This window comes from Drosophila teissieri, chromosome 3L, assembly GCF_016746235.2.
Source record: "Drosophila teissieri strain GT53w chromosome 3L, Prin_Dtei_1.1, whole genome shotgun sequence".
NCBI classification, from domain to species: Eukaryota; Metazoa; Arthropoda; class Insecta; order Diptera; family Drosophilidae; genus Drosophila; species Drosophila teissieri.
Genome location: NC_053031.1, coordinates 14411615 through 14438265, shown reverse-complemented (window position 1 = coordinate 14438265; position 26651 = coordinate 14411615). Strand labels below are relative to the sequence as shown.

General features: G+C 41.1%; 4 protein-coding genes and 1 long non-coding RNA gene across 16 annotated transcripts in view; 1 reads left to right on the top strand and 4 right to left on the bottom strand.

The window, feature by feature from the left end:
- Positions 1-11057: 11057 nt before the first annotated feature.
- On the bottom strand, positions 11058-12030 carry LOC122617786. The gene is made up of 3 exons (XR_006325971.1): positions 11892-12030; positions 11226-11832; positions 11058-11167 (listed from the first exon to the last, which is right to left on the bottom strand). It is a non-coding gene; the product is annotated as an uncharacterized LOC122617786 (long non-coding RNA).
- Positions 12031-20156: 8126 nt separating this feature from the next.
- Positions 20157-21543, bottom strand: LOC122617933. Of its 2 annotated transcripts, none has more exons than XM_043793995.1 (3): positions 21522-21543; positions 20278-21267; positions 20157-20224 (listed from the first exon to the last, which is right to left on the bottom strand). In XM_043793995.1, the coding sequence occupies exons 1-3, from the start codon at positions 21541-21543 to the stop codon at positions 20157-20159; spliced, it is 1080 nt and encodes a 359-aa protein (XP_043649930.1). The 2 variants fall into 2 exon arrangements, with proteins under 2 accessions (XP_043649930.1, XP_043649931.1); XM_043793996.1 differs by having other exon boundaries at positions 20284-21267.
- Positions 21544-22655: 1112 nt separating this feature from the next.
- LOC122618063 lies at positions 22656-23054 on the top strand. The gene is made up of 2 exons (XM_043794196.1): positions 22656-22683; positions 22744-23054. Exons 1-2 carry the CDS (start codon positions 22656-22658, stop codon positions 23052-23054), a joined length of 339 nt encoding a protein of 112 aa, XP_043650131.1.
- Positions 23055-24064: 1010 nt separating this feature from the next.
- On the bottom strand, positions 24065-25032 carry LOC122617895 (RNA-binding protein 12). Its single transcript, XM_043793937.1, has 2 exons — positions 25002-25032; positions 24065-24939 (listed from the first exon to the last, which is right to left on the bottom strand). The coding sequence occupies exons 1-2, from the start codon at positions 25030-25032 to the stop codon at positions 24065-24067; spliced, it is 906 nt and encodes a 301-aa protein (XP_043649872.1).
- Positions 25033-25999: 967 nt separating this feature from the next.
- Positions 26000-26651, bottom strand: part of LOC122618243 (rab11 family-interacting protein 4B) — a 42805-nt gene continuing 42153 nt past the window's right edge. For all 11 annotated transcript variants that reach the window (XM_043794522.1, XM_043794525.1, XM_043794526.1 and 8 more), the window contains one exon: positions 26000-26627. In XM_043794522.1, coding sequence (XP_043650457.1) covers positions 26499-26627 — 129 coding nt within the window. In that variant the 3' untranslated portion in view covers positions 26000-26498. The remainder of the gene's footprint in view (positions 26628-26651) is intronic.

The window sequence follows — 26651 nt, the reverse complement described above, 5'->3', positions numbered from 1 at the left end:
TTTTTTTTTTTACCCCGAACCCAGCACACCAATTTATGGCTGAAAGCTGCCAACAAGCTAGAAGAAAAGGAGCCCGATGCACGAGGAACAGTGGCAGCCATATGTTCCAAATTGACCACAGCATCATAAATTTTGGGATTTAACATGTGAGACGGCAGTCCAGAGAGCTGACCACCGACCAGCAGCAAACGTACATATATAAATTTGTATATATATGGAATATATGAAAAACTGCAGATTGAGGGCAGCTCAAAGCAACTTCGACCGCTACTCCAACTTCTGCGTGCATAAAACATGAATTAAGGTAATGAAAATTTATTGACTGCTCGCTCTCAGCGTGCTCATAAAACTTACAAGGTCATTAAGAATGCATGGCTGTGGGAGGTTGGGTTGCTTCCATACCCATATATATATATATCGAATATCTTCTTAATCTGAGCAATAAAAATGTATGAAAAAATGAAAATGTTTATACTCGTATACATTTTTTTCCGCTGCAATTTTCACACCATTTTGGGCAGAACTTAAAAAACAAATTTCGACGATTTTCTTGTAGGTTTTATTCGGCAACAATTTTTCATGCTCGCCGCTATGGAAAATCGTTTTCCAATCACGTAAACACAGCTGGAATTTTATTGCTGCGTGTTTTATTAAAAAGAAAAACGGGGAAAACTGAAGCAGCAGCAGAAGCTCCAAGGGAAGCGAAGAGGGAGATCACGAAATCGCTGGACGCATTTTCGCAGGGCGCTGTAATAATAAAAGTTTTCCGCGAGGGAGGAAAATGTGGAAAGCCACCGCAGGACAGGGACCGAAATCTGGCACCGCGCGAGTGCAAGCTACAGATGCACAGAGATATATACTATATGTACTATATGTGCATATATCCTTTGGGTTTTTCGCAGACCATATAAATCAACCCAAAAGCGCACACACTTATTTGGCGCTCTGCGGTACTATGAAGTCCCGAGTTCTTCTCTTTTTTGTGTGTTTTTTGTTTTCAGAGTCCTCTGGCTTAGGGTATTAAGGATCGGTTTGTTGGGCCAACGGTGGGGGTCCTGTAAGTCCTGCATGTGCATGTTGATCATGGGGGATTGCTGGGAAAAGGTAATTGCTCATGCTGCCCCGAAAAGCGGGTAGTGAAACTAATTTGCCATTCTCTGTGCATATTTATGGACTCGCAGTTAAAAATGCGTGAGAAGGGCTTTCACGTTTTTCCAAATAAAAACGAAATAAAGGGATATTTAAATTAAAAATTAAGTTAAAAGAGATCTATGCTTTCATTAGACAAACTGCTACACTTCCTAATTATTAATAATCGATTATTTATACCAAAAAGCTTTAAAATAACAATCAATAATTACAGCTGCACTTTACATTCTACATATATTATAGTTCTTTTATTATTTCTGAGTATATGAATACCTTTAAAGAGTATTCCATCGTCTGCGAACCCACTAACCCCATCATTTGTATTATATTTTTTCTTCAGTTTTACTGATTGTTTTTGGCGCGGGTGGAAGAGGAGTGGCAGCTGTTGCTACTTTCGCTGCTGCATGTTGCCTTGCATCCTTCGCATTGTAGCGAAACAGTTTTCCCATTTCCCATTTTTTTGCCCGCCACCCGTGCATTTATTTATCATATTCTTGCTTTTCCTTCGCGGGGGCGTGGCAGGTCGGGGGCGGGGGCGGTACTGGGCCAACGGGTCGCATGATGAATGCAGTGGGCATTAGAGGAAGGAGCGTGCGGTCCGTGGCAGTGACCAGGGAATTTATTTGTTTTGTACTTATGGTGTCATAAAATTGTTTTAAGGCCAACTTAAATAAAAACACAGAATGCTGCCAGCGGAGCAGGGCAACTGAACGAAGAAAGTAGCGCAAAAAATGCAGCAAAAACGCAGAGAATGAAAGGAACGGGGCGAAAATCAAATGGTCATTGGGGAGAAAGGCGGGAAAAGTGCTGGGAAAATGCATGGCATGTCGTTTGCTGCTTATTTTCTAAATTGAAAATACTTTGCGTTATAATTTTTCAATGTGAGCGTCTTCGGGGGAATGGAAAATGCGGTTGAAATTAGAGTTAAGATGTGCAAAAAAAATCCAAGAACAGAAGCAAGTTTTTAAAGCAGAATAATGCTTGTGCAACTTCAATGGGGATATAAACATGTATTTCTTTATTCATTATATCATTTACCAACATTTATGAATACCAACATAAAAGCTAAATAATACCCTTAGATGCTTAAAACTTACTTTCACATTATTTCTAAAATCACACACAAACTGTTGACAAATTAATGAAAACGAGATAACTGAGTGCTTAAACAATAAGACACTAATTACATTACATTGAAATTAGCTATATGCACAGGCAATTATAATTCAAAAGCTTTTGCTTTGATTAGTCAATGTCAATATTTTATGTGGGCCATGCCATTAATTAACCGTGATTTAATTTGACTCAAAAGTTTAGAGAACACATATTGGCAGCCTGGTTTTACGTAAACTGAAACTGATTGGAGTTGTTATAAAACGGATTAATGCTAATCGCTTTATTTAACTTTATTTAATTAAATCAGTTTTCGTTATTTATAATATATTATTAATACAGTTTGCCAAAGTGTATACATTTGGCTTAAGCCACTTTCCATTGCATTTCCTTAATACATTTTTTTCCTTAGAAGAGCACATAGCCTTGACTTGGTTTAGCTCCAAACTTCTTTTGAATTTCTCGTAGTTTTCTTTTTTGAGCCAAGACCTTGCCAAGGAATTCATAATCCATGGCCCACTTGAATCCACTCTGGCTAAGGAGCCACCTTTCTGCCCTCTGCTTTTATACATTATATTTATTTTTTTATGTTTTGCGGAGTGGGGCGAGTATTCTTTTTGCATCTGTGCCCTTGGGCTGCATTGGGTATTTCGCTAAGCTGCATAATGAAATGTTTGCAAGTGCTTAGCAATGCAAATTCGCGGGCCCTCAGGTGTGTGGACGTTTGGCCAAGAGTCCGGCAAAATAGATGGCAGCTCTCCGCGGGTCCGCACAAATTATCTAATTAAAGCAGAATGAAATTCCTTGCCACTGTCGGCAGCCGAGGCTTAGACCAGGCTTTAAGCAATCTATGCAAATAATCCACAAAGGAAAAGTTACGAATACTCGTACTGCACCACTCACTCGTGTGTTCGTTCACGGGGGTGAAATTATGCAAAGGACGAACTTTCTGCTGCAGCTATCTGAAAACGCCACTAAGCAGCTTTAAGTGTCTGTCAATGTCATATTTTTTGCGAAGCTTACAGCACTTTTTTGGTGCTTTCATACTTGTACTAGTTGATAAGCTTAAAACAAATGCAAAGAGCCAAAAGGAGACAAGAGTAACATGGAATATAAAAATGATGAAGGCAGCCAGAAAGGATGAATATCGTATACGCTATTTATAATGTGAGGAAATCAGAACGGATTTATTTTATAATATACACATAGATATTAAAGCTGGGTATATTAAAAAGAATATAAAAAGGAGCTGGTGAGTTCTTGTTCTCATGGTGATTATGTGCTATAATAACTAACTATTACTTACTTAATTGCTAAATGTAAAATTGATTAGTTTTTAGCAAAAGGCTCTTCCACTGTAAGAAAACAGTGGAAATGACAAAGTTTCTCTGCCAACACGAGGATAAAGAGGAAGTTTAAGGAGAAGAAGTCTTATTTTTCGTTGCCAGAACGGCTTCCCCATTTCCCTACCCCTCGATTACTGTCGGACCTACTTCATAATTAAGTAATCTCCCCGACTATGCAGCTCACCTTAAGCTGCCAACTGGGAGAACGACTTGGAATCGCCGGGGAACGGAGGATATCGGGAGACCTGGGGACTTGGGGACTGGGACAACTGGTTTCCACACCATAACGGAGCTTTTGAGACAACTTGGCAGCATGAATGAGCTGCCTAACCGAAAAAAACGAATAAAAAATTAAATTTAAGGCAAATTTTTCACTGGGGCTGGCAGAGGAAAAGAACCAGGGACTGGAGACTCCAACGGTAGCCGAAGTCCGCACTGCAGGCATCCCAATCACAATCAGTGAGTATGCGATGCAGAACAGGCAAATATGCACTGCAAAAAATGCAGGACTTTAGAGCAATTAACTGGGGGTTATTGGTAGATTAAAGTGTAATACTATGATATTCAGAGCAACAACATTTAAGCTTACTTTTAAAGGCTTTAAATAACTTATTACTTATTTTCTTGAAGCATTTAAAACAACTTCGAGGTTAAAATTATACTATAAAAGTTGAAAGTATCGAACTATATAAGCTTACTCTCTTTTGGATGTACTTCCATACCCTTTTTGTTTCCTGTGCACTCGAGAGGAGCCAACTGAGCATATCTTATTACCTCTGCAGAGAAGAGTGGGGAATTACGTATATTACCAAGTAGCCAAGGCAACTTTAACTGCCTCTCGCTTTGACTTTGACACATGTTATGAAATTTGAATAGATCACCGCGAACATTACGGCCCGATTGGAGTTAAGAGGTGAGAGGAGCTCATCGTGATGCAGCGAAAACCTGTGTGTTTTACAACTTGATTTCTTTTTCTTAAATATATCCCCATGAGTTCTACCGGCGGAACATCTGTACAATGAGTTAACATGAATTAAGTGCCAGTTAAATAAAGCTGTTCGCTTGTAAAGATGGAAGGTGGGGGAAAATTAAGGAAAGTGGAATAGATTGAATTGAATTGAATAGCGGAATGAATGTGATAAATTCGGTAAAAAGATCAAATGGAAGATTTTCAAAGAAATTTGAACATAGATGTAGCACATCATCTTGAACTCGAGATGAATTGCGTTTACAGCAATGGAAATATCAAGAAATATTTGAAATATTTAGAACTAAAGTTTTGCGCCATGTGGGTGAATATATTAAAGTTGCTTATATTATAATTATATATTGTATTAATAAGTTTGCTACCAAAACTGTGTTACGGTAAAAACTAAACATAAATCATATTTTAAAATGGTTTCCCACATAGAAACACTGGCTGCTGTTTATTTAAGTGATTAATATCCGAGAAAAACAGCATTATTGTGGCAACAGTGATTGCTAGTTGAATTCAAACTGGGATCATTTTGCTTAAATATTGTTTGGCATTCAACGACGGAGCTTGTTAAGCAACCTATGCAAATTCTGAGAGACGCCATTAAGTTTCCATTAAAGCAGCCCAACTCATCGCCCCAGTCCATGCAAAGCCGCAGCTTGGATCTCCCTACTTATTTTTAAAGTGCCACCTCAGATTGGGGCATTCAACCTGAACTCCACTCGGGAACTCCATCAGCAGAAGGACAGTGACCGTCAGTGCACCGGGGGGCAGCATTATCTAATCATTTGGGGCTAAGGCAAAGCTGCGGCAGAGACTTGCACTTAACCCATTAGCCGCAATTGCCGCAGCAATGAACTAGGTGCAACGAGAGATGAACGATGGAAAAAAGGTTAAGTCCGTAAGCCGGGCGAGCTCAGTGCGCGAGTCAATAATTTTCATAACTGCCGCTTAATTGAGACATTAGCCATAATTGGCCCTAAGTGAGTGTAATACAAGCGACAAAAGCACATCCACATCCATTTGAACGCAGCGAAGTGTTAAGGCAGCGATAAAACAAAACAGGAACGAAATCGGAAAAGAGGACATTGCCTTCGGGATAGTGAAGCCACTCTATTTCCACACTGAAACCAAAACGCAACGAGCAAGGGAGGTAATCACTAAAATTATCAAACTGGAATCATTATAAGCAATAATTGAATATACAATTAGTTCGGGAATCTTCATTAAACGGTTTTGAATTGAGGTACACCCATTAACAACACAATCAATAAAAGCTTTTCTATCTTTAGCTTTTTTTTTTGCGACACAGGGGTGTCTGAACCCCAGCATACAGGGTGCTTCTGCTCGCCTGGGCGTGAAATTGGCAGAGGGGTGAAATCAAAGCCAAGTGGCCAAGTGTGTGGCAGGCAAAATGTGTCAATAAATTATTTCAGCCCGGCTTTCGCTCAGGTGGTAAATTGTCTCCCAGAAGGAAAGGGGTTAAGGCGTTATTGAACCCCTAGTAAATCGGTGCTTCGATGATTTGTCAGCGCACGTGTTGCACATGTCAGTTGCGTAAATAAGCGGGAAATTGGCCAACAGTAGAGGAAAGCGGCCCAGACAGGAGAAAGTCGAGACCCTCGCACAGTCGTTGAACCATGAAAATTTGCTCAACACTTGGCGACATTTCCCTTTTGCTTTGCCCCCGAATCCAAAAGCAATCCCAAAAACTCCAATCAGTTTCTCGCTGGCCCACTTGTCGTATGAGTGATTTATTGCCTCGAACTGCGCTTGGCCATCGCCCGAATCGAATTCAAATAATAAAGTCGAAATTAGTTGCGGTCCGAAATGGAAGTGGCTAAATTGGAATTGCAATAGTTTTTATGGCAAAAAACGCACGAAAACAAAGCGAGAGGAAGCAATAAAATTGATGAATCGCATAATACGGGCAAGGTTGTGGACTTTTAGTGGGGGAATGCTCTGTGGTCAAGTTGGGTTTCTATTTGGTAAAGTTCTGCCGGCGTCGATTGTTATCGGTGGCAGATAGAACTGGGTTAGGTAAACAGCAGAAGGACTGCTGGAAATATAGAAAGTCCAACGAAATCGGAAGCAATAATTAAACACGAAAGGGCAAAGAAAGTGGAAGTCGAGTTTGGCAAAGGGATATATTCTATATAGTACATTACAACTAGTTTTTGGTTAACAAATTCTCAATTTTGAAGCTTTTTATGAACCTATACCAGTTGAATCATACGCAACGCCACTTGCTCTGATCATCATGTACATTTTTACGTACACCTGCGGAATGTCAATATCCTGCCCATTGAAGCTACCCATCAACGCACGCTCATAAAATTTGAGCACCCAACTGGACGACTCCTCCCAATGGTAAAGAGTACGCCCGATTGGCCGATGGCTGCCCATGGCTTCCACTGGACCGCAGTGGAGTCTTGAACAAGTTGGGCCCACACCCAATCCCACATGGAGCCACTCCAAAGGGGAGAGCTCTTCCCGGGCAACTTCAGTTGGCCATATGTGTTGAGTGATAAAGAACATGTTAATGGCTTTTAATCAATTTGCAATTTTGCCTTTTTCCTATATACATTTTCGATTTTTTCATACTTTGCTGCGGCTCACTGGGCAGTGATGTCATATGTAATGCGAAATTGATATTGCTGTGACATGGCCAAAGGAAAAGTGCCATGGATGGGGGACTTTCCGCCAGCTTTTCTACATATTTTAATGATAGTTTAATTTGCGGCAATTAAAACGGTCTGCACCAGTCTGCAGTCGACTCAACCTGCGATTACGTAATCAGTGAGAGACGACAACACCAACTAACAGCACCACAAGAAGCTCTTCTCCGCGGGTCTTGCATAATGATCAGTCTGCCCAGCAGTGCTGTGAACCCTTGAATATGGCTAAAACTATTGCATTTAGCTAATAACATGGGTTGGCTCATAGTAAGCATATGCTGTGGCTTACAAATTAATTTCCAAAAGATATGGTTGTACTTGTGAATAAATATTTAATATCAAGGCAGTATAGAAATAAAGTTTTAAATAGCATTTTTATACATTTAGAGACGCTGAGATATAGCTGCAAAATGGCAAAGTTGGCATCTCAGCTCCTCTTCCTCCCAATTCCCAAGTGATTTCCGCTGCTGGCTTGCGCTTTGGCTTCCTGACTTCGCATCGAGCTCGAGCCCACCTGGCTGGGCTGGATTGGCCCCAGATCCCAGATGACGCTGGAGGAGAGGACCCCACTCCAACTAGTTATCTGGGAGCCAGCATCTTGGCAGCCATCCATGGCATTCGAAAGCGTCGACTTGCAGCGACAGCAACTTGATATGCAGACAAGGAAGACAAAGTGGCAGGATCGTCAATTAATTCGCCAGATGTTGATTGATTTCCAGCAGATAATAGCCTCGAAAGCCTAGGTGTACGGCTGGAATGTGAGTAACTCTCCCTAATTTGTGTCAATCCCATTGCTTAGAAAGAAGCCCAAAAACTGTAAGAACATACATATGCTGTTTTGCATGAATTGAAATGCAGAGTTGTTTGAGGTTCGTGCTCCAGAAGATTCTTCCGCTCTTGATTGATACATTTATAATTGGCACATAATTACAGTTCCATTAGCATTGAGGCCCTAGGCAATAGCCACACTTTCCTCCATCGGTTGCACACCAGATTTCAATCTACGAGATTCTTCAGCGGCTGGTTTGTTGGCCAGTTGCGTAATTAGCGTTTGTCGTGTTCGGGGAGTGTTCGCCCAAATTGTCGCGTTAATTGATTTTAAATGGGCACCTTAAGTATCCTTCCTCAGCTGATTGACCACAAGGAGTTGATGAATGGGTGCCGTAATGGTTGCAAGATTGGATTCAATCGCAAGCGTTCCTGTGGAAAAACACATGCGAAATTAGATGAGGAAGTTCGAGGCGGCAAGTACGTAGATAATATATAATAATAGGTCTACCGGTAGGCAATGTAATTTATTAATCCGATTTATTGAGGAAGTCCATTGATTAACTACTGCATGTGAGAAATAAAAAACTAGTGTTACACTAATCTGCTTATATCTTCACAGATAAAATCAATATAATCTTTTGGAAACTCTCTGCATGTTAAGATTTACCCATTTATTATTTTCTAGGTAGCAGTGCACCCGAGGTTTTTGTTTTAATTTTCCATACACCTAACCAGTTGCTGGAGCTTAGGCCCAAGTTTCAAGGCCATGTAATTATGCGCCCATTGATCGACAATTTATTGCTTGCCATTCGGTTAATCCCTTTGCCAGTTCACATTTAAAGCGGACTTTTAAACTGTCGCAACTGTCGCAGCTCATTAAGCATCCAAAGAATTTTTGGACCGCGACAAGGTCTGGAACAGTCCATGGCTTACTCGCTCATAAATTAGCAACAATTTCATTTCGCTATTGGAATTGACGGCCAGCACCGCGGCAGCACCCTTCATCCCCATCCCCCTCCACATTCTCATCCCGGTTTCCCCCAGTGCCCCAAAATGGCAGTGGCACCAACTGGGTCCATAAATCAAAAGCAGAGCATGGCGTTTAATACACTTGACGTCAGATTTCCGCGACAATTTGCGCATGAATTAAACATAAAAGCAAGTGAGGTATACACGAGTGGAATGCCCTAGCACCACCAACACCCATCCTCCAATCCGCACTCCTGGGAAGCCATACTGTGTTGGGAATACGAGGGAGTTCCACTTAGGAATCAATTCTACCTTAAAATTTAACTCACTTTCTTCTGCACTTTATAACGTTCCATAAAAATCATCTGCTTAAGAGTGAAAACTATTCTCAAATAAATGGATGTCACCATAGCACTCTGCGTAGTGACGAAGCGCACCTGTAGAGTTTCCGCAGGCGACTTTTACGCATTCTAACGATTCTTTCTCGCAGTGCAGTTTCCCTGGCGAGCGGGCAAATAAAATCAAAGTAGGTAACACGCGCAAATAAAACACTTGACACATTAAAACAGCAACAACGGCCGCACACATGGTTGGCCCAAAAGGGGGGCCTTGAAGTGGGCGCCTGGGGAGGATGACTGTAAAGGGGGAGGTGGGGGCGTGGCAACGCCATGAGCAATGCGGCAACAAATTTCCATTTTGTCGCTGAAGCGATGACGACGCCATGCAAATAAGAGACACTCCATAGAACCCCCACCCCCCGCATCCACACATTGGGGACGGGCGAAATGAGCAGGATATGAGGCTGCATATATCTCGGATATATGTATATGCCTGCGTATGTACTATCCGTATCCCCTCGCACATCCTCGCACATCCTTACACATCCACTCACGCATTATGCACGCCCCCGACTATAGAGTGTCATACATACAAATTTAACGAGTCGCATTTATGATACCACAGGCAAGTATAATAATTTCAATTAACGACACCCACGGGTGTTTTTGTGCCGTTGCACGGCTTATCCGAAGGATGTCATCCTGCGGGGGATCCTGTGGCAATGGGAGTTACGGGGCAAATAGGTTATGGCAGCAAGTGTGCAACAGTCTGTGAAAGGCATGTGGAAAGTCACGTTGAAATGAGCTTCATCTCAATCTCCATTGGGTTTGTGTTCAGCCTAATTCAAAGGCAAATGCGATTAGCCTATTTGAAAACCTATAAATCGCAAAGTCTGAATATAACAACCAAATCGCTTTAAGGAGAACAACTTATACTGAGTGCAGTTTTAAAATCTCAATAAGCTTTCACCAAATATGCAGCTGAGCTACATAGTTTTAATAACTCCTAAAATCCTCTCGTTTCGCTTAGTGTTTTAGCTTTTTCCTTCTTCGCAGAACATTATAACCACATAAAGAAGAAAGTAGGCCTTCTAAACTTCCACACACGACTTAACGCCTATGAGGGCGAAACGAATGAGCAACAGTTGATGAAAATATTGCGAATGAAGGTGAGACCAAATGGGATGTGCGTGCCACCTGGGCAGGTGAGCTTCAATTACCTGGAGAAGCGGAGTGTGTGTGTGCATTATTACGCCGCTAATTAACTAAGAGCACACACGCACACACACGCATGGACATACGTACTCATCCTGGCCACACTTCTTAGCCAAGTTTTACAGCCCTCGCCATCTCATCAGCATAAAAGTTTTTAATGAGCCATTTTGTTGCTGTTGACAACGCTCCTGCCGCAATTCGCATTTCACTTGGATGTTGGGCTTAAGGGGGGGAAGGTCGTGGGTTGTAATTCAAATGTGAGGCGAATTTGTTATGACAAGCTCAGTTGACACATTTTAATTAAATTTAATTAATGCATTCGGCAGAATCCCGTGCACGATATAAGCCGAAACATAATACCACCACCACAGAATGAATGAGCATAAAACCAGGCGTGAAAAGGAGGTGGCCTTTGTTTTATGATGTGTAACATTTGTCGCATCAACTGAGATAGGTAGCGAAATTGAAACACGTGTAGAAAAATAATATAATGGTAAATTGGTTAATTTCCATGGGTTTTAATCAGCTATGCAATACAAGTTATCCGCCCAAGAGCGGTGATTGATAGGGAAATAAGGAACATCCTTCTGAATTCTTCTGCAACTGAAAGTTCTGAAAATGATTAAAATAGGAAATAAATTGTAGTTATAAAACAATTATAAACGCGTACCTTTTAACTCGAATACCAAATGATGTGGCCTTCAAAGTTAATAGAGTCGCCTCGAAAGAATTTTTAAATTTTCTTCTAGCTTGCGTGCTTTCTGGTCAGATTTTTTTAAGAATTGGAGTATGCGAGATATTTGGCTGTTCATTTTCTTTAATTGCTTTTTCAGGTTAGTAACGCGCAACTTCCTGAATCGTATGAGATTTTTGTATTTGCCTAGTATAGTGGATATTTCAGCTGGCATATTTTCTAGTCCATTGCTCTTTATAATATGGTATGATTTCCATTGAGCAACAAGAACACGCTGGTGTTTCAACTCTTTGATCGATCTGGCTAAATCAATTTCACACAGAGCCCGTATAGCGTGGATTCTTGCCAAACTTTTGTGGACAATACGTTTTTTCTTGTTAAGTTTGCGAAGTTTACCAAGTTCGAAGGTAAAATCATTCATTAAGCTCCTGTACGTTGTATATGTCTGATTCATTACCACTAATATAGATTGAATCGATTTTTGTAGTTCCATTACATTTTGCTTGTCGTTAGCATTATTCAAATAATTATTCCCCAGGTTTTCCTGTTCCCCAGGACTTTCAGAAACCGAACTACTGCCAGGCTGCAATGCGAAAAGGGTTTTCTAGGCGAATATCCATCACAATGGCAGATGCATCTTACCAGTTCATCTTCCACTAGAGAATCAGTGTTCCTATCCATTTTAAGTTGTATTCTTAAAAAGCGAAGTCGACAAGTCAAATCACAAAGAAAAGTACAAATGGAACGCAAAGCTGGCAAATTGACAGGAAAACGACTTGGATTAATGAGACCTAATAAATTGTGGGGAATATGGTCACACTACACCAATTTAGTGTTGGAAAATTCAACAAGGTCACACTACACAAATTCAGTGCTCGGAAGTTCAAGTTAAAGTTGGTAACTCTCTTGGTTTTCGACTACTCAACAATTTTTTAAGGAAAATTACGAAAAAAGTGTAAAGAAAAAAGAGGCATTAGTAATACCCTTTCAGCCGCTCTAATTAAAATTAATTTATTTTTAGTAGATATGTATGTTCTTTCAGTATTTTCAGTATTTAATTTTTTAAATTTAAAGTTTTCCACACTGTATTTTATACCCATCGTGTTATGTACCTTCTACAAACACAGCAAGGACCTTCGATTGCAACCTGTCGTCTGTCATCACAGGGTTATCCATTTTGTGCAAACAGCAGCGCAGGCGAAGCCCCAAAAGTCAATCAGTCTGAAAATTATAAATGCAAATTGATGAAGGCGGTGAGGCTGGCAGCTCATTGATTACCGGGCTACCAAGGCGCATAAACAATGGCCCACCTCACGGAACACGCACGACCATCGACGGGTCCCAAGACGGATGGACAGTATATAACAATTAGAAGTTTCCTGCTCATCCATGGAGTCGGGGAGTGGAGGGAAGTGGAGGAGAGGGGGCTTTGGGGACGGGGAACCGGGTAATCTGAGGCCAAGTGGACAAACGACAGTGGCAAAGGCAACTTGTCAGCTCGAATGACGTTTTAATAAGTCACATAATTCATGGGTCGAGATTGGGCGGGGGTATCTTGGTTGGATTCCATATGGCATATGGCTATGGCGATAGGGAGACGTATTCTTCGTGGTGAAACCGATTCTGGCGAATGTGAGTACACCGCGTTTCCCGAAACTCCAGATTACTTGTTTGGCATGGAGATTGCATCGCCACTTCAATACAGTGGAACCATTGGCCAGCAAGGAAGTGGGTTTTTAATTATCAATATTAATTGTATTTATTAAGTAAATTCATGTTCATAAATTATTAGTGCGTGCTACTTGTTGAAAATGATGTCTGGTAATTTATTGGCTTATTGTAATCTATATGTATACCTTCTATGCAAGGTGGTAAACATATATGTAGATAGAAAGATAGTATTAAATCTTCAAAAACCTACCCTACCAGAAACCTAACCCATGTATTATATATAAAATTTGCCGTTTTTAAACATAGAATTATTAATAATATATTCATATAATAATTAATATATTTACTTATGTATTTTTGAATTCAAAGATATTAATATTCAAAGCCTTGCTGTTCTTTAAAAATAAGAGCGAAGATCTTACAGAAATTTATAGGCTTGTTCTATAATAAAGCAAAATTGATTCATATTCGCACAGTATTTTTACATAGATAAAATATACCTAGCTCGATGTCACAGTGTAAGGCAACCCACTGTGCCCGTTTACCTGGCAAAACCGCGTAGCATCCAGTGGCCTCAGGGCAAATGGCGCTTTTGGAACGCTTTGACACATGCTCCCTCCGCAGGCTCCACCACCCCATTACCCATGCCTCATGCCCCATCCCCCAGCTTGTCAGCTGCTCATTTGTCAATGTAATTGATTTTATGCCTGAGCTTTTGACTAAGGTTGTCGTGCCGTTAAGTTCGCCCGAGAGAGGACTTAGCGGAGGGGATAGGGATAACTTGGCCTAGAGCAGGCACTCAAGTCGGCACACATGAACAAATTAATGAACCAAGGTTTTACATTCAGTTCTTAAATTTAAATATCGTTAGGTGCATTTTTATTGTATATTCACAAAGAAAATTGAAGGGAAAGTATCCGCCAACAATTAAAAAAGTCGTATAAACAGTAAATATACAGTTTAGAATATGTGAATGCAGAACCATAAATTTAAGACGTTTGGAAACTTTGAAATATACTGTATAGCATTAGTGGCATTTTTTTCCAAGTGCACACGGATGAAAGGGACGCATGCAGGGGTATCCGCAGACTGAATTGGTTTTTGTGGCTGAGATAGTTGGAGCTACCTGGCAAGTTGGGCATTGGCCTTTTGCCTGATATATTATTCGATTACAGTTAGACGTAAATCAAGTGGAAGAGCATGATGTAGCCATCACTTGAGCTCCAGGTTCGGCATGCAAACTGTGTTTTTGGTAGGTAGAAGTTATAGCGTTGACTTCATATGACAACGATTCAAATTGAATGTCTGGCTCTGACCGCCGGTCACCTGGAAGGCTAGATTCAATAAACTATGAAAGAAGGTCAAGTGTGTGGTAACATGCAAGTCAAGCTTAAAAGAAAGGAGTTAAGGTCTTTATTTATTAGGTGTGGGTCGAAGGTCATTTAAATAATTAAATATTTTTCTTGGCCTTTGTTAATAATAAGAGACCGTATACTCTGCAAGAAGCAAGAAAATGGCGGTTACTGCAGAAAAATCTGATAAATAATCTGATAATCTGAAAGTCGTAAAAGAAGAGTACGTAAAATACAGTTAAAAATACAGTAAATACATTAAAATACAGTTTAAAGAACAAACTCCTTTTGAAGCATTTCTAATTGAATTTTAACACATTTCGTGACGGTTTGATTGAATGATGAATTGGCCTATAGACTGATATATGGGAGTGCGCCACCCAATTGGCACAACTTAATTTTCAATCAATGCACAAAACCAGAACAAAAGGCTGGCCCAAGCCGGCAAAGGAACCGGTAGCAGGAGGAACTGGAGGTAGGCTTCAGTTGTGGCGACTGTTTTATGGGTGAGCGCGTTGTATCTGAAAGATACGTAGATACTTCTTTTGGCCAGTGCCCCAGGCGCACACACGCATTCGCGTTTTGTGGTGGCAAAAGAGAATCCCTGGCACTCATAAATTTTTATAGCTTGTAATTATTTGGAATGTCGGGCTGGACGGGCCTGCAGTTTTGCCTCCTTTTCCCGGCCGGCCCCTCCCCATTATGTTCGCTCCATGGTCATCAGTGCTGTGGAAAATTTATCTGGCTATTTTCCAAAGGTCAAAAGCCGGTAGCCGTTTAGTTATGCAGCCAATCGAACAGAAAGCACACAACTCTTAAGCACGCTTGAGGAAGCATATTAAGCTAAGTTATAGTAGTAAGCATAGTAGATAGTTAAGTAAAATGTACATTAGTTATTTAACAAAGTGATCAGTACTTGGACAACTAAATGGAGCCAATAAAATGTTGTTGCTATGTGTTATTTGGTCTTCTGCAAAATGCGACTAATAATTAGTCGTATTTTACTAGAAACATTTATGGCATACGGTGGTAAAGTTTACAAGTTAATAAAAAGTTCCTTTCTTTCACCCTAGCTACTTTTTGCTCCGAAAGCGCACACTGTTGGCTATTCTGAACTGCACATGCGCGGCAGGCGGTCCGAGTAGATGACTTTGGCAGCTTCCTGCTTTGTTTGGTTTTCGGCTTCGCAGCAATGCGAGATTTATACTTTGGCTTAATTAATGGCAATGCGTTCGCGATTGGCTTTTATGGCTCGAACGCGTATCTGCTGGATGCACTCGAACTCGAGCCGGTGTCTGTAATTAGTCGTGTGGCCTGCGGAGAATCGTGTTTAGTGCGCTGTCTTGGCCAAAACCATCCACATTGCTTTCTCTTAGGTGCTAATAAAGTTGTCAGCTAATTAAATTGGCGATCATGGCTGCTGATCGATAAACGATTGATAAAGAATGTTGGCCCGCTTCCCAGAAGGCCGTCATTAGAGTTGAATTGGCAAAATAAAAGGCATTAGATGGATTGATTGCTAGCTATCTTTTCTTTAAAAGGAAATAACAGAAATAAACTTAACAGCGTAATCTTGTCAATTAATATATAAAATATGTCCATACTATTATTAGCCTTAAAGTATATTTCACATTTTTAAAATATATGAGATAATAACCATAATATACTTGAAATTCTCTAAATCGTAACAAGGCCGGCCATCATTTGAATGAACTTTTAGAGATAATAATATTCCTAACTTTTGTGTTGGCCAATTACGATTCCGTAGCATGGAAGTGTGGACTTCAACTTTATGCATATATCTTTGCTGGCTCATTATCTCAACAGCCGCCACTTGCCCGATTTCCCTGATTTCCCCGATTCCCCCGATTCTCGGCCACTTTCAACGCCTCGGCGAGCAAACTCAATTACTTAGAGAACACGCTGTTGTCCCGCACTTCTTCTTTCCCGCCCCGCCCCGCCATGCCACGCCCCCCTCCGCCAGCCGCCCATTTTCATCCTGAGGCGGCGATTCCTGTCTTTTGGTTTAGCTTATACTCTGACTTCGTTTCGTTTCTGCCTGTTTCTGCTCCTCTGCCCGGCAACTTAAAATGCAAACATTTGCCGAGCTTCCACGGAGCGGCAGAGCTGTTCTCTACATGGCCGTTTTTGCCTTTTTGATGATTACAAATTAATCACACTTTAAACATGGCAATTACGCCCTGGACGAGGGGCCCCTCGTCGCTCAAAACAAAACTTGCATAGACACATGGCCCAGCGAATGGCGGCTTCCTCAGCAGCGAACTGCGCTCCTTTTGTATGGAAAATTGCTTCCTTTCGCTGTTTAACTTTCGTTTTAATAAATAATCAAGTAGGCTCTGAGTCCGGAGACGGGCTCCACTTGAGCTGTTTTAAGCTCCACTTTTGCAGCTCCCCTGCACTGAAAGAAAAGTAGCCCAAGAACTGACCGCATTTTCAAATAATTTTTATATTTTCAAGAATTCATTTCACAGCTACCATAGTCACTTTAAAGTCCTTACTTTTTATTAACTACTCAGTTAAGATAGATGAAATTATATTAGATCTTTATAATGGAAATAATTCCTTTCAGAATGTTAGCCTGATTCTTTACTGTATACATTTTCAATCCAAAAAGTTTATAAGCATATTTTGCATTTCCTTAACTTCATAAAAACATAATAAGTAAACTGTGTTGAAGTTAAGAATGGCCCAACCTTTGTGGTCAAAAAAATTAAACCTAAGATTAAATATTTAAGCTATGATTTCCATAAAACTCGGTTTTTTTCTCAGTGCACTTGCGCTTCTCGACTGCTGCTGTTCGTCAAGTCCCTCGTGTAATTTCCAGGCAATTTCTCATACCCATAATTGCATAATTTCAAAGTTGTTGGCAACTTAATTGCGCTGCACATTGGACCAGGCCAAGACCGATCCGATTCTCGGCTACCTATCTCCTGTCTCCCTCTGGCCGAATAGTGGCGTCCCGCTCTGGCCGCTGCCAACGGTGTAAATAAAACCTTTTTAAACGCTTGTCAGGCGGTTGGAACCCACGTTGGGCCTGGGCCTAACTGCCAGCGACTTCAAGAGCGCGCATCATCATCAAACATGTGTTGTTGGACTGGCACCCCACCCCCCCCCCCCTTTTCCACCTGCTTCCCCAACCCTCCAGAGACCGCCCCCACTTATCCCCCTGCCACCCATTTAGGGCCCGCAGTCATTTGCCATCAAAGTTAATATGCTTTATATTAAATTCTTTTGCCTGGCCTCCTTTTCACTCCGGTTCAGCTGCTCTGGCCGTCGGGCATTTTATAATCTGCATCTGCCGCACTTCCCTTTCCACCCCTCAAGACCCCCACGCACCGCCCACTTTTGAGTTCGGTTTGTGGAATTGTTTGCAGTTTTCCCCGCTTATTCCAGCTTTTCCACTGCGTGTCGCAAACATTTCGCATCAAATTACTCAATTAATTTCACTTAAGCGAAAAAACAAAGTTAAGGCAGCCATTTAATGTGGGAGAAACGGGCAACAGGAAATGCTGCGGTCAGTCATTCCCACCAGGAATTACCAAATTGGTAGGCATTTGTGTGGAAATCGCAGATAATTGGTCAAGAATAAAACAAGTTAAAAAGCCAATTTATGGTTCGCAGCGCGGAAAATGAAAGGGAAATTACATGGTTCAGTTGATCAAATCAGGAATCAAAGAACAAAATGGTGGACTTCTTTTAGCGCTGTAAGGGAAATCATTTATCACAATGGAAATCTAAGAAAACTCATTTTAAATACCAAACCTGCTCGATGATAAATATTTTTTTATTTTGTAAATTATACTTTAAACTATTTTACAAGACGACTAAAATCACTCAAACTGTTAGTACGATTTAAAGAGCTCAAAGACTTTACTGCTGTGCCCAATTTATTGCCAAGAATTTCACAAACGACCCAGAAATGGCATTCCATTTCACAAGAAGCTTATGTTACCTTTTAGAAGGCATCCCAAGCTGACACCTCCACAAAAGGAAAATTCCCTACAGAGCACAAATTTGCGAACGGACAGTAGTCAACGAGCATTTCCAAATTGATTTATGGGCACATTTCTTGCAAATGAGCCGAGCAAATCAAAACAAGACTGCTAGTAGATGCGGCTATATTCCAGTTTCTCCCTCCAATCGTACAATCCTCAGATACTCCGATTCTCCAACATGGGCCATGGCCAATGCGGACTGCCAGCGAAGCCAACGAAATGCATTTGGCACGCAATTACGGCCCAAAGTGTTAATTGCATTTCCGCTCTGCTCTGCAGCCAACCAGAGGAGCAGAAACACCAGGAGGAGCAGCAGCAGCAGCAGGAGCTGGAGGGCGGGAGCCGAGGCCATCCAAGCCATCAAATGCGGCACGGCCCACAGCTCACGCATTCGGCATTAACCAGAGAAACTGAAAGAAATATCTGTTACATATATGTATGAAAGAGTGAAAATAGGTAATGCATGTTATGATGTGTAGTAACCATTTCGCTTGGCCCTTCCAAACATCACAACATTTAATTTCGCAACTTCCTGCCAATTTTTTTTTCACTGCAATTGGAAGAAGTAACTGCGGCTAAGCCAGACCAAACCAAAGCATTTGCCTGAGATAAGCGAGCGGCAGAGCTAACGGTCCTCTTTCGTATGGGCCAGCTCGCAAGTGGAGGGGAATTCGGTGGTATAATGGCCAAGACGCATGCGTGGCACTGCGGACCTGGCCAAAAACAAAGCAGCGAAGGCCAGACACGCAGCAGGCGGCCAGATGGAGCGAAACTAAGTCAAACATTTGTAGAACACGGCGGAGAATCCAGCGCACAGGGGTCTCTGGACATCTAAGATCTCCCGGGGGAAATGCGGATGGAAAAGTGGAAAATTTATGGGCCCCAAAAGGCGAATAGATGTCGTAGATTTCGCTGGCTACAACGAATAGTTAACAGTTGAGGAGTTGGGGATGAGGCCAAGAACCTACCATGTAGATGCCTGGATATACGTAATATATGGGTTGGAGAAATTGATAGTTGCCCACAACGAGATAGCAATCTTTTTCCTAGATAACAAAAAGAAATAAAAAAAAAATACCAAAGCCATTTGTGAACTTCCCTTGAACTCCGTTAGGTGACCGACCAGAAGTGCCTTTTAATTGGTTCAAACTGCAATTTGCATAGACCATTTGCAGCAGTTATCGCCCGGAGGTCCGACATTTGAAACGGGTCCAGGTTTCCATTCGGGGATCCTGGTTGCCAGCGGTTACATGTGGCAACATTTCAGTGATAAGCCGCAGCAAAAATGTTGGCCAAGTCGGTACACAGCTGTCGATGCCGCCGCATTTGGCCAAGCTCCAATCTCGAAAACCAAGCCCCATCCCCCTCGACGCTGTCGCTTTTGTGGCATTTGTATTGGCAAATCAATGATAATGGCATTTATTTGAGCCAACTCCGCTACGCTCGTCGTGCGGCTCTTACCCAAATCCGTTAATAAGCCATTTTGACAAATTGGATGATTGCCGCGCAATCATTCGCCCGCCAGGAGCAGATGGGACATCCCGGCGAGCTGCCGGCAATTCTGAAAGTGTGGCGAAAGTGAAGATAAAATGTCAAGCAAACAACTTCGTGGCCGATACGGAAAATGCCGTCCAAATGGGATCTGACTGCGAATTGGTCGCGCAAATTTGGTGGTAATGGTAATGTGCACAGTAACTGGGACCTTAAGCATTCAGAATTGGTTGGTTTTTAATATTCTTTAATATATTCTTCATATTTTTCAGCTACTATACATTTTAAATCATATAAATACGAGTAGTTAGAAATATTTTCTTGGAAATATTGTTTAAATTCGTTTGAATAATGGAATCAACGCCCAGAGGAACAGCTCACATCATATCCCTTTTATAGCAAGTAATGGTGTTTTGGCACTCGGCATCGTGCACTTGGTGGAAAACTGCAAAAAGTCAACATGTTTACTATTAATCTACTTGATATAAAATTGAATACCATTACCATTCTTGGTGTTGAAGCAGTTCCACTGACTCAGCTCGCATTGGCCTGGAAATTTGACCACACACTTGCCGTTGCTGGCACAAATGGAGAGTGATGCCTTGGGACACTGGAAATTGCATTTTCCCAGCTTCATTTCCTCGCGATGCTGAGCAATCAGCTGCGGAATGTGGGCGTGAACTTGGTTGACTATACTAGAAACTTTATCGGGAATAACCAGGGATCGACCAGTCTTGGATGCATTAGGAGTGGTTTCGGTTGGTTCAGGATCCTCCTGATCCTCTTGAACTTCCTTGTTTTTGTCATCGTCCTTGTTGAGTTCTTTATCCTTTTGGAGCTGCTCCTTTTCTCTCTGAGCTTCCTGTTCCTTCTTTTGTTTAATGGCCTGGTTCACAGCCAACGGAATGTGTTTCTCGGCCTGTTGCATCACCATGGTCACATGCTGTTGCAGTTTCTGCAGCTTTTCGGCCACATTGATGGGTTCTTGACCAGGAGGCGAGTGCACAACCTGCTCCACGGGCGGCATCACCACTTTATTGTGCACCACTGGCCTTCCGTGGTGGATCAGAGTGCCGGTGGCCTGGTGTTGGGTAACCTTCACCGGTGGATGGCCAGCTTGCAGCGACTGTAGGCCAGGTTGCAACGCAGGTGCAGCCGCTGGGACGTCGGCAAGGGCAGGGGCAAGGACATCACCAGAGTGTGCCACTGGTGGAAGGAGATCTGGATGGGGCTTGACCACTGGCGCCCCGCTCCCACTTCCACTCCCACTCCCATGCCAATCCACCGGTCCACTCAATGTGTTCGAGACCTGAGGTTTGTTCTTTATGTTGTGGAGCACATGATTGATGTGGCCGGTTATCAGGTTCTGGATGTGAATGGGTAGCTCCGTTTGCTGGGGCTTCCCCGTTGTGGCTGCAGTTGCGGTGGCTGTCGTTGCGGTTTCTGCAGTCTGGGAAACCTCGGCGGCTTGTGCCAGCGCCAGGATGGCTGGGGAATATCAATGGTTTATTTTGAAATGTTCTTGCAATTAAAGCCAGATTAATTCTTAGAAGACTTGTTGAGTTAAATAAAGAGTGCCCAACATTATTCCTCAAATTACCAAGTTTATTCTTTGAATCTTTGTATCAACTAACTACGTCGATAATCTGCACATAAACAACTCAATAATAATATAGAATATTCCATTTACGTTAGCTTCTTTAATATGTATTATTTAATATACAAGTTCAATTTAAGCTTACCTAAAACGAAAATAGTCTTCATGTTGCTCAGTTAATCCGCACTTGTGCTCCTTTGCGACACCCAGAGGCGTTCTGTGACTCTTCCCCAAAATGTTTCCACCTTATAAAGAATTTTCTGGCTCCCTTAAACGTCACCAGGCTTGCAAACGATTTGTTTAATAATATTTGTTCGTGTTATTATTTGGTTTTTATGCAAATTCTCAGCACACGAGATGCTAACAGGTTTTTGGTTGCGCTTGAACGGACCACTGAGCTGAGACAGACTCGCACTTCGAAGGAGGGTGTCGATGAGGTGGAGGTGGAGGTGGAGGAGGATGGGGCAGACTTGTCTTCCACCTGGGCATATCTCTCACATACTGATTCAATCGCTTCCTTAATAAAATCAAATGTGAAAGAGATTGCTGGAGATAAATATAAATTATAATTGTAATTATTAAAGGTGTCAGAATGTGAAAAATACAAAAAAATAATGGCACATCGAATGTTTTTTATTTGTTTGACATTAATAAATATCAATTAAATAAATATATTTCAATCAAATGCCATTTATATACATCTATATGTATTTTAGGTTTTCAGCGCTTAATGAACAATATATTAATTATTGCACTCGTATATTTAATATATTTTTGTTTATTACAATTAATTTATGGAAGAAACTAGCGCCCCAACAAAGAGAACGCGGAGTTTTCCACAACTAAATCGAAATGTGCACAATTCATAGCATACTTCCAGGCGGCAGCTACATTGAAATCAATTTTAAATTGCGAACAATAAATATGCAAATTTGGCATTTCGGAGTTTTATTTTTAGTCAGTCTGGGCGGTATAATTACAAGGCCGATAAGAATAAAAATGACGGGCAAAGCTGCTGATGGCACCGATGATGATGCAATTTAATATCCCTGGCAGGTGTTAAAATAAGGGATTATGCAGGGAATCAGGAAGGACAGACCGCAACATCGGCAGCCGAAACCAAAAGCTGTCATCAGCAGAAATCTGATGAGTATATAAAAACGTGTCCAGTCGGCGCCAAAATCAACAGTTTTACAGTTGCTGCGAACACAGCAAGGTAATACGAACCAAAAGGTAAACATCAACAGTTTCAACCGAAGGACCTCATCATTAACCAACAATGAAGCTGCTGTCTTTATTCCTTCTGGGTTCGTGCTTTTGTAAACCAATTAAAAAACCCATTTATTAAGATAACGAATATTTTACAGCCTATATTGCATATACTGCCGCTAAAGTTGTTCCTGCTTCAACCAGCAATCACCTGAGCATTGACCAGCATGGCAAAAGGGTTTATGGGGATGTGGCCGAGGATAAGTGCGACTACTATTGTCCCGAAAAGGATCCTACTGTGTGTGCCAGCAATGGACAATGCCTCCTGAAGTTTGAGAGCCGCTGTGCCATGACAGCCTACAACTGCCGCAATCCCCAGAAAATGTTTAAGCTCGTGGAGGACCATCGTTGCGCGCAGGACTGGCAGCCTCTCTGCATGGAGTCGGACCTGAGGGAGTTCGGCTTGTGAGAAGTACTTTCAGTTGAAAGGTTGGGCAGAAAAATAAATTTTAAATTAAAAAAGTTAATGTATTGTATTTTAAAAGCACTTTTGTCTTTGCTCGGTAGTCGAAAGCTTCAAGATTCCACTCTACATCAACAGAAGACAGAAAAGGAGCGTCGAAGATTAAAGGGCATAGATGTTTCCGCCGGAAGTTCGTTTTCTTCGAATATAAAAAAAGGCAAAATACCCGCTGCCAAAAAAATGATGAGCTACAGATTCCCAACTTGTTTTGGTTTAATTTTACTTATACGTACCTTGGCCTACCGCACCCCGCACACCGCATCGCGCCAAAAAAAATGATTTTTTTTTTATTTTTTCCAATTTTTTATGATGATTTTTGGATTTTGGCCGAAAATTGATTTTCTGTTTCTTTGCGATTTAAATATCAGTATTTTGATCAGAACATTCGAAATATTGGTCCAAATATGGAATGGGATATCTCGTTGAATTCGTAATTAAATTTCCAATAAAACTGTGTTTACCAAAAAAAATTTATTTTTTTTTTTCAAATTTTTTCCAATTTTTGATGATGATTTTTGGATTTTGGCTGAAAATTTTTTTTCTGTTTTTTGCGATTTAAATATCCGTATTTTGATCAGAACATTCAAAATATTGGTCCAAATATGGAAAGTAATACCTCGTTGATATCGTAATTTTATTTTAAATTTTTTATGAAGAATTTTTGTTTTTCTGTTTTTTTTGCGATTATATTTACTGATCAAAATACTGATTTTGTAAGTTTTTTGTAACTTTATAGGCTTTGCTAAGGTTTCAAGAAAAATTCTTTTAAAATTTGTAACCAGTTACTAACTCAAGGACAGTTAACTAAACTTAGTTACATAAATATATCAAGTTTAAGCAAAAACTTTTAAAACCAACACTTTTTCTATGAAATGTATGCATTTAATTAAATGTTTTGTTATGTTTTTACATAAAGGATATTGTATTGATATAATACTAAGGGAGTCATCGGTATTTTAAAGCGTCAGTTCCTCCTCCTTGCATCGCCTCATGCAAACCCCCAGCCGGCAGACATCCTCGTCCACTGCTCGGAAAGACAAATCCCGATGTTTGCAGTTAAAGGTGTTCATCACGCACTGATTTGCGAACTCATGGATGCAGATTCCATTGTGGGCACAAATGGGCGAGTACTCGAACTTGGTGCACAGCTCATCGCAGTTTTCCGTAGGGGGAGGCGTCATCATATCCGCAGGCGACGTGGTGGCAATGCCTCCCATCAGCAGATGGAAACAATTCCTGGTTGGCACTCGCTTGGGCATTGATGTAGATGCGGGTGCACTGGTGGTACGACTGCTGGGCATTGCAACAACCGGCATCAGTTCGGAAGCAGCGGGATTGGGGATGCCAGGATTGGGGATTCCATCGTTGGGGATGCCAGGATTCGGGATTCCATGATTAGGAATGCCAGGATTAGGGATTCCATCATTAGGAATGCCACGGTTTGGAATTCCATGATTGGGGATGCCTGGATTCGGGATTCCATGGTTGGGAATGCCAGGATTCGGGATACCATCATTGGGGATTCCACGATTCGGTATTCCATGGTTGGGGATGCCAGGATTTGGGATTCCATGGTTAGGTATACCAGAATCCGAAACTGATCGAGCCACCCGCAGCTTGTTATCGGACTTCACTGTAGGTGGCACCACCACCTCCTGGACAACATGGACCTTTCCGGGCTTGATCTCCTCCACGGTGGCGACCTCTTCCCGTTCCTGGTTGGCCAGGATCACGGGCTTCCCATTGGACAGCAACGGCACTTGGATGGTAATCCGACCGATTTCTGCATTTGGCACAACCTGCGCTGTGGCGAAGACGAAACACAGCAGCACTGGAAAACACAAAAGTCAAACTAAGTTTTGTTCCCATCGAAAATGATATTCAGCTGCCCACCTGCGGCCAAATGATAATGTGGCTTGAACATCTTGTAATCTTAACTCCAATGTCTTCTCTGTCCTTGACTGCTGCAGAACCCGGCTTATATAACGCGTTCAAATCAAAAAGATCTTATGCAATCTTCCCTGGGAAGCAAACCTGTTCTTCGCTTCACGCTTCCTTAATAAATTAAGCATTTATGTGCATTGTCTTCAAACGGGTTTCGCCAATTAGAATCGCTTTAATTTTAGGGCCAGTCAAAAAACAAAAAGAAAAAGGCGGGGCCTGGGTTTATAAAATATTCTTCTTTTTATTATTTTGATATAAGTTCAGCGACTTGCATCTAGTAAATTACATTTAAAATTCCATATTTCTTAGCTTGTCATTAAACCTTATGGACTTTTTTGTTAGAGTTATCTAAGCCTTAGTACATTTTTTAAAACATTCGTTGAAGGCAATAAAATTTTGATTAACGATTACACATCGATTCTCGAGTTTTCTTGCATATTATTATAGCTAAATTAGGGTTGACCGCTTGAGTTGTTCTGTTGCTAAGACTATTAGGGATCGCTTTCGTTTGGAGTTATCATATGCCATCCCTAAACGTTTGCACATTATGTCCATTTAATGTTGTTATATATGCAGAGTAAGATTAGTTTTAACTGTGCTATACATTGACATAAGTGAGTTGATTAAGATATAACTTCTGAATTGAATAACTCCACGTGATAATTGCTCTCATTTAGACTCACATCAAACTAAAACTCCGTCTTTGTATCCTGAGATTGTCCATACCATAAACGCAAATTTGTTCATAGATTTTTGTAACTACATTACAGGCAAACCAAGGAAGATCTTTCCAGAGAGCGCAAACAAAGTGTAGAAAGAGTTAAAAAGTATACATTTTGAAGAGACAAGATATTTGTGATGGAAAGATTTGAAAAACGGAGCACTTGTCCTAGCAAAAACCTTCTTAGCTGCCATAACAAAATTGGAAATATTTACTGTCAAGCATGAACAGTTCATAAAATCTCTCTTTATGCTATACACATTCACAATCAGATTTTCCGGCAATTATCAATAAATTATTGGTTTCCATTTCAATAATGAATGAACGAGCATTTACGACTTAAAATCTAACAATATTTATAAGTAATATCTTTATGGATCAACAACACGCACTATACAAAACGCAAACTAGAAACGACGGAAAATAAACTTTTACACAATTTTAGACTCTCTTTATACAAAACATTATCTAATCGAATTAAGGACTTTTTTCATCATTTTGACATGCAATCTTTGTGTTTTCTGCGTTGTTTTGGTTTAAAAAACTACATTAAATTGTTATAAAATAAATTACGACTTAAGTTAGGCATAAATACATGTATAGAGTGTAGCTTAAAAAGTTAACATACAGTATGTTTTAGTTAGTTTATTAATTTTAGGTAATGTTAGGTGGTTGTGGCACTCTGTCCAGTGCCTAGGGTTGCTTTGTTCTTCCAGTTGGCTGCCCTACTTTCGCTCCATGGGCTTGACTTCCAGCAATTGGGGATAGTTCTCCACGATGTTGAGTAGAATGGTATCAATATAGTGCTTGAGCCGAACATTTTCATCCTCCTTTTCCTGGAAGGCCTGTTGTAGCTGCAAAACATACGTTGTCATTAG

What these genes read in the sequence shown, in the direction of transcription:
- LOC122617933 (XM_043793995.1), bottom strand. Translation starts at nt 21,543, where the DNA reads ATGAAGACTATTTTCGTTTTAG. An exon ending in GAAGACTATTTTCGTTTTAG is followed by an intron (nt 21,268 to 21,521) that starts GTAAGCTTAAAT and finishes GATATTCCCCAG; the next exon opens with CCATCCTGGCGCTGGCACAA. An exon ending in CAACACCAAGAATGGTAATG is followed by an intron (nt 20,225 to 20,277) that starts GTATTCAATTTT and finishes GACTTTTTGCAG; the next exon opens with TTTTCCACCAAGTGCACGAT.
- LOC122618063 (XM_043794196.1), top strand. Translation starts at nt 22,656, where the DNA reads ATGAAGCTGCTGTCTTTATTCCTTCTGG. An exon ending in GCTGTCTTTATTCCTTCTGG is followed by an intron (nt 22,684 to 22,743) that starts GTTCGTGCTTTT and finishes AATATTTTACAG; the next exon opens with CCTATATTGCATATACTGCC.
- LOC122617895 (XM_043793937.1), bottom strand. Translation starts at nt 25,032, where the DNA reads ATGTTCAAGCCACATTATCATTTGGCCGCAG. An exon ending in ACATTATCATTTGGCCGCAG is followed by an intron (nt 24,940 to 25,001) that starts GTGGGCAGCTGA and finishes TGTGTTTTCCAG; the next exon opens with TGCTGCTGTGTTTCGTCTTC.